The sequence below is a fragment of the Gossypium hirsutum genome, chromosome D12, assembly GCF_007990345.1.
Source record: "Gossypium hirsutum isolate 1008001.06 chromosome D12, Gossypium_hirsutum_v2.1, whole genome shotgun sequence".
Taxonomy (NCBI): domain Eukaryota; kingdom Viridiplantae; phylum Streptophyta; class Magnoliopsida; order Malvales; family Malvaceae; genus Gossypium; species Gossypium hirsutum.
Genome location: NC_053448.1, coordinates 31,603,259 through 31,614,003, shown reverse-complemented (window position 1 = coordinate 31,614,003; position 10,745 = coordinate 31,603,259). Strand labels below are relative to the sequence as shown.

The 10,745-nt window shown below is 33.2% G+C and overlaps 1 protein-coding gene across 1 annotated transcript; it reads right to left on the bottom strand.

Annotated features, from left to right (window-relative positions):
- Positions 1-5,351: 5,351 nt before the first annotated feature.
- LOC107942517 (uncharacterized) lies at positions 5,352-6,363 on the bottom strand. The gene is made up of 2 exons (XM_016876204.1): positions 6,089-6,363; positions 5,352-5,640 (listed from the first exon to the last, which is right to left on the bottom strand). The coding sequence occupies exons 1-2, from the start codon at positions 6,361-6,363 to the stop codon at positions 5,352-5,354; spliced, it is 564 nt and encodes a 187-aa protein (XP_016731693.1).
- Between the last annotated feature and the right edge of the window lie 4,382 nt (positions 6,364-10,745).

The following is a 10,745-nucleotide window of genomic DNA, read 5'->3' as shown; positions in this document are numbered from 1 at the left end:
TGAAAAGCGAGGAGTGGGGGAGCGTGGGACCATGTAAAAGTAACAATGGTTTTTTTTTATCGAGTAAACTCACTTAATTTTTAAAAAGTTATAAATTAATCATTAAATTATTTAAAGGTTATCACTTAAATTAATAGATTGTTATTGATAATTTTAAAATTCGATTACTCAACTATCTATAAGTTTATAATTTAATCACTAAATTATTTATAAGATTACAAGTTTACACTTTAATCACTTAATTTTTACACAATTACTCTTTAACTCATTAAACTAAATAATATCAATAACAATTCAAGCCTTAAACCCTAGCAACGTCACTATCAATCCTATGCCTCATCTTTAACCTAAACAACTCAAAAACATTTCATTCTTAATTCAATCTCCAATTCACCTTTGACCAAAACCATAATCCAAAAAAATTTGTAATTAAGTTATTTACACACCCTAACCCACAACAACTAAATATCATCATGGCCATAGTCAAACCAAACAAAAATACCAAAAAGAAAGAAAAAAATTGAAGTATATTATTTCAACAAGCCCCAAACAAGACTGACAAAAGCAAAGTGATAGATAAAATCAGAGAAAAAATCAATATATATAAAGAGATTTAGATGTACCAGATTTAGTCAAAAGTTAGTTGGAGAGTTCCAAGTGATAGAGGTTATTCTAAAAAGTCAAGGAGAAAATATCGTCGAGAATGGAAACATATTTGAGTTGGGAGATTGTCTAACGATGGTCGATGGAGATTGAAAAGCTTCTTTGTTAAGGCTTTGGGTTTAAATAAATGTAGTTTCAGCCCATTTCAAGGAAATTTAACCAAAAGTTGAAAGAGGAGGGAAAAAGCTCTGATTTAGTATGTTTTATAAATTAAGGAGGAGATCAGATGGTGGAAAGATAAATTAATACCAATGTAACACCCCAAACCCAGCCAAGTAGGTTCGACCCGAATTTGGGGAGCTACATTAGCCACCGGAGTGACTCTCCATTAATTCCCAACCTAACCTCCAACGCACCACTTACTTACAACATATATTATGATAAGTTATAGCATAACAACTGATCTGCCGTAATTCAGTGTAGTAGATTAAACTAGTTTTCACACTTTAGGAGCTTGAAATTAAGCATTTTCATTAGGATTTAATTATGTTTTAGTAAGTTTTGTTAAATTCAATAAAATGTGAAAATTGAGTCTTTTAATGAGGCCTATGGGTGAGCTAATGAACTTTATAAGTGTGCATGAGACCATAAGAAGGCGTACTAAAAAATATTGGTCACTATGTCGCAACACAGAATGCTCAATGCCGCAAAATAGAGAGCAGAATGGAGAAATCACGAAACTGCCTTCGATGTCGCGACATAGCTTGAGGGTGTCACGACATACCCCTGAAGATATCCCAAAGAGGATTATATTGACTCCTGTGTCGCGACACAGGTATTGGTGTGTCGCGACATTGACTCTAGACGAAAAATAACACGAGTAAGGGGAACGCCAGCTAACCTAGGGTTAAGGACGATGGCCACCTGAGATCTATAAATAGGCTCATTTGTCACATGTAAAGGGGACCAATTTACTTAGCTTAGTCTTCTGCTTTTAATTTCAGTTTAGCTTTTCTTCTTTTTTAGGTTTTAGATTTAATTTCAAGTTGTTCTTGTTTATCTTGAGAGATCTGATTTGTGGAGATAGTCAAACTTTGTGGATTCGATTCATTCTTAATACAAATCAGATATTTTCTTAAACTCTACACTTTAATTCATTTATCTTGTTTTCTCTTTATATCAATTCCATATTGTTTATGAAAACCATGAGAAACTAATCCTTCTATGGGGGATTAGTGAGTGGAGGTATGATCCATTAATTGTTTTGTAAGGATACTCAACGGATCGTTTGTTTGAGAAAGGAAGAACTTAAAACCCTAGGCCCGACAACTCTAGGAAGTAATCAAGGTGGAAATTAACCCAAAATTTGTATGGCTTATCTATGAACACATTCACCCCAAACTAGTTTGGATTGTGACGTCGGAAGATAAGTAGTTCTTGTTGACTCGTTATTTGAGTAGAAGGTGAGAAAATCCTGCTAGGGTAGAGACTAGTTGATTGACGAGGAACCCGAAACGACAGTTGATGGGAAATACCGAAGCAAGCTAATCACCCATAATCAAATTATATTTATCCTATTCTTTGATCTCTTGAATTTTATTTCTTTATGTTATTTTATTTTGTTATTATAAAAAATCTTAAAAACTCTCTTTTATTTTAACCATCGTATTATAACTAAAGTAAAGTACTAATTAGATCTTTCGTTGTTTAGGTTAAAATTGAACTAACACTAGCCTCCTTTGGGTACAATCCTCGGAGTACTCACCTACTCTATTGTAACTATATTACAACTAGACTCGTATACTTGCAGGTACCGCCTTATATATCTATACCTTTTGCTGCAGTATTCACACTCTGGACGTTAGTACGTCTGGAGGCGGTCAGCAGCGGAATAATATCATACATAAAATGTAAAACATGCGAGCTTACCAAACAAAATAAGGAAAAGGTTCACATGTTTATTATGTAATGAAACCTAAAAGTTCACACGAGGGAAATAAAAAATGTACTTTAGAGTGCGCACATTCAAATATAAATACACTAGTAATTAAAATCTATTATTATAGTTCGCATAGAAAAGTACAACATGAGTTCACACTACAACATAAAATATGAGTTCGCATAAAAACATGGGTTCGCAAAATTTAACAGTAGTTTGCATACCATCTAAGTTCGCATCCAAACATTTAACTGGGTTAGCATACAAACAGGCTTCTCTAAAAAGGGGTTATTTGCTCAAGGGTTCGCATACTTTATAGGGCACACTAAATTGTAAGATATTTTCTACTAAGTGTTTCACATGCATATTAGGGGTCGCTAACATACAGGGGTCGCAGAAAACAATACTTTGCAATAAAATTGGCTCGCATGTGGGATTTAAGACATACCTTGACAAAGATTCAAAAGAAAGTACACTGGCACGCATACAAAAAGACTTCATTAAATGCTAAACTTTTATTCATGCTATGAAAGAGAAATTAACAACAAAGGTTTAACTTCAAGGTCTACAAAATAAAAATAAACTTAATCTTTAAGGAAATCATTTCAATAACAGAATCAAATTATGATAATTCTATCTCACATAATAAATAAAACACTATCGCCTATTTTTCAAGTTCGTCGATATCTGTTCAGGGATGTGCCTCGCCACTACCATCCACGAACTACCTACATGTGAAATAAGAGAGAAGTGGGTGAGTTCATTGTGAACTCAATGAATAATCAGGAATTATTAGATTTTAAAACAGAAATAAAACTTAGTTTGAAAATTTGTATCGCGTGCTAGGTTCGTGATGAAGGTGCAAGACCGAGTTCGCAAAACCTATTTGCCAGAAAACATAAGTTTGTAAAAATAGTTTCGGTTGTACTTTTCAAAAATAATACGTATGAACTTGTTCTTGTTTTGAAAACATATCTTATATAACATGAAACATGCTTACATACTTGTCTTATTTGAATGGCTGAGAATCATAAAATATATTATCACACTTGTTTTAACTTACTATTGGATAGCGGATATCTTTATAACACCTCAAAATGACTCAAAGAGTCTTTAACATGTCCCATAAGCGAAGCATAAAGTTAAACACTCTCCTATATGCCAACATGGCCCATTGAATAGAGCATAGCTCGACATTCCCTAATCTCTCCACATGTCTCGAGGCCTTAACGCCCAAATCTCAGAGCTTATAGGTGAGTACTAAAAATCCTTTGGTATACCAATATATCCAACATAAGGCCTCGCAAAAGAGCTCGCCCAGAATACTTATTAAATAGAGCTCGCATAAATAGCTCGTAAAAACATAGCTTATAAAACTGTACTTTTAAAACATGCTTTAAATGATAGGTTCGCATAGGAGCATGCGTAAAACATATCTTTAAAACATAACTTAAAAACATAACCTAGAAACATATCTTGAAAATAGAGTATTATAAATTTAAAAGCATAGTTTTATAGGAAAAGCTTACTCTTGGAACTTTAATTTAAAAACAAAGTTCTTGTAATACATAACAGTTCGTACACAAGTTATGAACCATGAGCATTCATACTGAAAAACATGACAGTTAGCACACTTATGGCGATTCTTAACGACTCATCGATGAAGCTAAGAATTTAAACGAGTTTCCTTTGCTTTTATCCTTGCTGGTAGATGGTCTAGTTGGTTCGTAACATACATAAAAACACAAATTACTTAAACAGACAAAACTTACAAAATTTGCACATGCAAGCGAACCTAGCTTTTTGGACAATCAACCCTAAAGGATAGAGGCTTGCCTTAGTTTCTATGAACTTGGTTTAGAACACAGACTTGACAACAGAATATCAATGAGAGAATTTTCATAGAATAAGGGTTGTATTTATAGGCACTAAATGTCTTAGTGATATTAGGATACCCTACTTGACTTAGGAACCCTATCGATTTAGAAAAAGGTTAATTGTACGAAAAGTATCCTAGATACACAATATCTTTATTTCCTAATTTGAGTTTGACTTAACTTTGACTAGCAAACCCTCAGTTCACAACTCAATTGGTGAACCCTAGTTCACAATTCAACTGGCGAATACCAACTGGTGAACTTAACTTATAATGAATCTGGCAAACCCCTTACCGCATTTTTGGCGTCTATTGCTTCGTCGAATCTCGGGTGAACTCTTTGTTGAAACTCTATTGGCGAACCCTCAATTCGTCGAAACATTAGCAAACCCTTACTTGCGAGGGCAAAACTTCCAGGCCCTATCTCGGGATGATACAACTCTCCCTCACTTAAGGCATTTTGTCCTCGAAATGTTCTTTTTCAAATAGTTGTCGATATTGTTGCTTCATTTTTTTCTGTTTCCCAAGTAACTTCGCTGGTGTTATGATTTTCCATAACACGTTAACCAAAGGGATCCTCTTGTTTCTCAAGACTTTCACTGGAAGCAAAAATCCTAACTGGTTCTTCTTTATATGACAAATCTTGCCACACCCCAATATCATCTGCTGATACTACATGGGACGTGTTTGCATGATATTTCCTCAACATGGATACATGAAACACATCATGAATTCAATAAAGTTCATAGGGCAACTTGAGTCAATATGCTATGGGACAACTTCTCTCTACCACTTCATAAGGACCAATGAATCTCAGACTTAGCTTCCTTTTACGCCAAAACCTTGGCATTTTTTCCGTGGTGATACTTTAAGAAATATATGCTCGCCCACTTGGTATTCAACATCTCGCCATTTCAAGTCAACATTGGACTTCTATCTGTCTGAAGCAGATTTTAGCCTTTCACATATAATATTCACTTTGTCTTTAGTTTCACGATCAGGTCCAACTATTCTCTTTTCATCCAAATCAGTCCAACATAGAGGTGTTCGACACCTCCTTCCATACAATGTTTCAAAGGGTGCAATCTGAATAATGGCTTGGTAATTGATGTTATAGTCGAACTCTGCCAAAGTAAATAACATTTCCAGCTTCCTACGAACTCCAAAAAACAACTTTGCAACATGTCTTCCAGTACTTGTACCACTCTTTTTGATTGACCATCTATTTGAGGATGATAAGCAGTACTAAAGTTAAGTTTCAAACCTAAAGCTTATTGCAGACTCTTCCAAAATCTTGATGTGAATCATGGATCTTGATCAAAAGTAATGAAAATTGGCATGCCATCTAGTCTTACTATCTCAGCGATGTAAATCTCAGCGAGTCTTTATAGAGAATAACTTGTAAAAACATCTACAAAATGTGAACTTTTAATAAAGCCATATACAATTTCCAAAATAGTATCCTTCTCAGTTGTAATTAGTTACAAACCTGACACAAAATCCATGGTGAACTTTTCCTACGTCCACTTAGAACCTTGACTGGCTAAAGTAGTCTTGAAGGATTTTGATGCTCTACTTTGACTTTTTGGCAAATTAGAAACTTTGCCACAAAGTTTGTAACATATCGCTTTAAACCAGGCCACCAATAGAGTTTGTGGAGGTCACAATACATTTTATTACTGTCAGGGTGCATTACATAAGGACTATTGTGTACCTCTTTAAGAATAACACGTTGAAGCTCCTCACTATTGGTCACACAAAGTCTTCCACAAAAACAAATTACTCCTTCTTCATTTAGTGTGAAGTCCCTTAGCATTCCTTGCTCCATTTGGTGAACTCTCTTCACCAACTCTTCATCTAAGGCTTGTTTTTCTTTTATTTGCTGTGACAAAGTTTGTCTCACATGCAATTCTGCAAGCAATCCCCCATCATTTATCACACTCATCTGTGCGAACAGAGCTCATAACTCACTTACAAAATTTCTACTTAGTGCATCAACTACCACATTAGCTTGTTAGGGTGATACTCACCACACAGTCGTAGTCCTTCAGCAAATCTATCCATCTTCTTTGTCATAGATTCAACTCCTTCTGCGTAAGTAAGTACTTGAGAATCTTGTGGTCTGTATAGATGGTACACTTCTCGCGATACAAGTAGTGTTGCAAAATCTTGAGTGTGAACACCATTGTCACTAACACCAAATCGTGTATTGGGTAGTTATGCTCATGAACCTTTAGTTGCTTGGTAGCATAAGCTACCACCTTTCCTTCTTGCATTGACACACATCCTAGCCTCGTGTGTGAGGCATCACTCTAAACCACAAACTCCTTCCTTGGTTCTGATTGAATTAACAAATGTGCTTTGGTGAGGATCACCTTAAGCTTATCGAAGCTCTTCTACCTTTCTTCTGTTCATGCAAAATATTATTTCTTCTGGAGCAACTTTGTTAAAGTTGCTCCTACAGTGGTGAACCTTCAACAAACCTACGATAGTACCCTATGAGCCCTAATGTAATAGCTCGATTTTAGCTAAATTAAAATAGTGGCTTTGGAACCACAAATCTGAGGTTGTAAAGTTATTTTAATATTATTTTTGGTATTTACAATATGTTATTTGATATGTTTGAAAATTTCTTGATTTAATTTTACTGTTTGTGTGCTTAATTTGATAAAAAAGACTTAATCGCGTAAAATGCAAAAGTGGCTTTCTATTTGTTAAAGTACTTATTTGCTATGGTTTATTAATTATAAAGTCCTTAAAATGAAATTAGGGCACTATTAAGGTTAGTGGATGGTAATGGACTTAATAAATGTGATTTTATAATGTTTTAACCAAGGTTAATTTTGTAAATTTAAAATATAAGTTAATAAAATTAAAACAAAAGAAATGAAAGTCATTATTCATCATCTTTTCACTGAAATTTAGAAAAGAGAATAGGGTTCTTGAGCTTTGAATATTTGGCACTCTTGAAGCTTGATTTGGGTATGTTCTTTGCTCGGTTTTTGATAATTTTTACATTTTAAAGATCATTGATTCGTATTCTAACTAGCCCATGCTTTAATTTTTGAATTTGATGATGATTTTGTGAAATGCCATTGATGAATATTCAAGATTTTTGTTGTTTGATGATGAAAAAAATAAATATTTGTTGATAGATTATCATATTTTATTAAGTGGTTTTTGAGAAAAATGCTTATTAAAGATTAAATTGTGAAATTTGTAAATTGAAGGGTCAAAATGTTAAATAAATGGAATTAATGGGCTTCTAGGGACCTAGGAAAAATTAGGCCTAACATGAGCATGATGAAATTTTGCTTATTTTGTGTTATTTTTGAAACAGGGACTAAATTGAGAAAATGTGAAATTTTAGGGGCTAAAGTGCAAAATGCCCATCTATGTGTTTTTGGATGAAATTAAATTGATATGTGATTAACTAAGTTAAATTTTAATTGATTTAGATCAAGAAAGAAAGAAATCAGAGTTAGATCGGGGAAAGTCGAAAGTTGTCGAATAGTCATTTTGATCCATTTGTTTCTGTACGAGGTATGTTCATAAGTAATTAAATGTTTTTAAATTCAAATGTGTATATATATTATATGTAGCCGAATTGAATTGTATGTATTGATATATATTGATGAATTGATCTGAGCATGGGATGACCTATTTCGAGCTTGAATTGATTGAATTACGACGTCCGAAAGCCCCATACGAACTATAAGAATAGTATAGGATACATATGTCATGACATTAGGACTTCTAAGGTATGATTTCGCGTAAGACCATTTCTGGGATGTAACACCCCTTACCCGAGACCGTTGCCGGAGTCGAGCACAAGGAGTTACCTGACTTAACTTACTAGTTCGAATCATAAAAATTTGCTTTTAAAATTAATTCGCTCATGTTCAATCAATGTCCTTAAAAAGGGCCCTCGAGACACTAAAACATGCAACGGAAATAGTTTAGGTCTAAATCGGGAACATTAAAAATTTTTCGAATACTTAAATAAATCAAAATAATTTATTTCACTATTCACAATAAAACAATTCACTTGCATGACAGTCACTAATTTAATTATAACTCGAGTTTAAAAACTTGAAATTTAAATCCATAAATTTTTCCTAAAACTAGACTCATATATCTTCTTATCATAAAATTTCCAGAATTTTTGGGTTAGCCAAATAGTACAGTTAATTTGTTAAAGTCTCCCCTGTTTCACTGTCCGACGGTTCTAACCTCTATTCACTAGAAATCAATTATCATAAATAACACCCCTTACTCGAGACCGTTGTCGGAGTCGAGCGTGATGCGTTACCTGACTTAACTTACTAGTTCGGAGCATAAAAATTTGCTTTTAAAATTAATTCTCTCATGTTCAATCAATATGTCCCTAAAAAGGACCCTCAAGACCCTAAAACATGCAACAAAAATGGTTCAGGTCCAAACCGGGAACATTAAAAATTTTCTGAATACTTAAATAAATCAAAATAATTTATTTCACAATTCATAATAAAACTATCCACTTGTGTTACAGTCACTAATTTAATTATAACTCGAGTTTAAAAACTCGAAATTTAGATCCGTAAATTTTTCCTAAAACTAGACTCATATATCTTCTTATCATAAAATTTCCAGAATTTTTGGGTTAGCCAAATAGTACAGTTAATTTGTTAAAGTCTCCCATGTTTCACTGTCTGATGGTTCTGACCTCTATTCACTAGAAATCAATTATCATAAATAACACCCCTTACCCGAGACCATTGTCGGAGTCGAGCATGATGCGTTAGCTGACTTAACTTACTAGTTCAGAGCATAAAAATTTGTTTTTAAAATTAATTCGCTCACGTTCAATCAATATGTCCCTAAAAAGGGCCCTCGAGACCCTAAAACATGCAACAAAAATGGTTAAAGTCCAAACCAGGAACATTAAAAATTTTCTGATTAGGTAAATAAATCAAAATAATTTATTTCACTATTCATAATAAAACTATCCACTTGCGTGACAGTTACTAATTTAATTATAACTCAAGTTTAAAAACTCGAAATTTAGATCCGTAATTTTTTCCTAAAACTAGATTCATATATCTTATTATCATAAAATTTCCAGAATTTTTGGGTTCGGCAAATACTTCAGTTAATTCGTTAAAGTCTCCCTTGTTTCACTATCTGACGGTTCTGACCTCTATTCACTAGAAATCAATTATCATAAATAACACCCCTTACCCGAGACCATTGTCGGAGTCGAGCATGATGCGTTAGCTGACTTAACTTACTAGTTCGGAGCATAAAAATTTGTTTTTAAAATTAATTCGCTCACGTTCAATCAATATGTCTCTAAAAAGGGCCCTGAGACCCTAAAACATACAACAAAAATGGTTTAGGTCCAAACGTGGAACATTAAAACTTTTCTAAATACTTAAATAAATCAAAATAATTTATTTCACTATTCATAATAAAACTATCTACTTCGTGACAGTCACTAATTTAATTATAACTCGAGTTTAAAAACTCAAAATTTAGATCAGTAAATTTTTCCTAAAACTAGACTCACATATCTTCTTATCATAAAATTTCCAGAATTTTTGGGTTAGCAAAATAGTAAATTTAATTTGTTAAACTCTCCCCTATTTCACTGTCCGACTGTTCTGACCTCTATTCACTAGAAATCAACTATCATAAATAACACCCCTTACCCGAGACTGTTGCTGGAGTCGAACATGATGCGTTACCTGACTTAACTTACTAGTTCAGAGCATAAAAATTTTCTTTTAAAATTAATTCACTCACGTTCAATCAATATGTCCCTAAAAAGGGACCTCAAGACCCTAAAACATGCAACAAAAATGGTTCAGGTCCAAACCAGGAACATTAAAAAATTTTTGAATACTTAAATAAATCAAAATAATTTATTTCACTATTCATAATAAAACTATCCACTTGCGTGACAGTCACTAATTTAATTATAACTTAAGTTACGAAACTCTAAATTTAGATATGTAAATTTTTCCTAAAACTAGACTCATATATCTTCTTATCATAAAATTTCTAAAATTTCTAGGTTAGCCAAATAGTACAGTTAATTCGTTAAATTCTCTCGTACAATGAAATAATTATACTCATAAATCATCATCAAGTATCATGGTCTTTGCTTCTTTTTTACTTACTCTCTTATTTGTTTACTTAAATAACTCATGATTATAACTTACTCCTTCCTTGCTGAAATTTCTCTCTCAACTGATAACTGAAATAGTCTTAACCTTTATAACTCACCTGAATCTATTTATTATGCTTTTACCTGAACTTTTATGTAACATAGTCTGTTTACTAGCC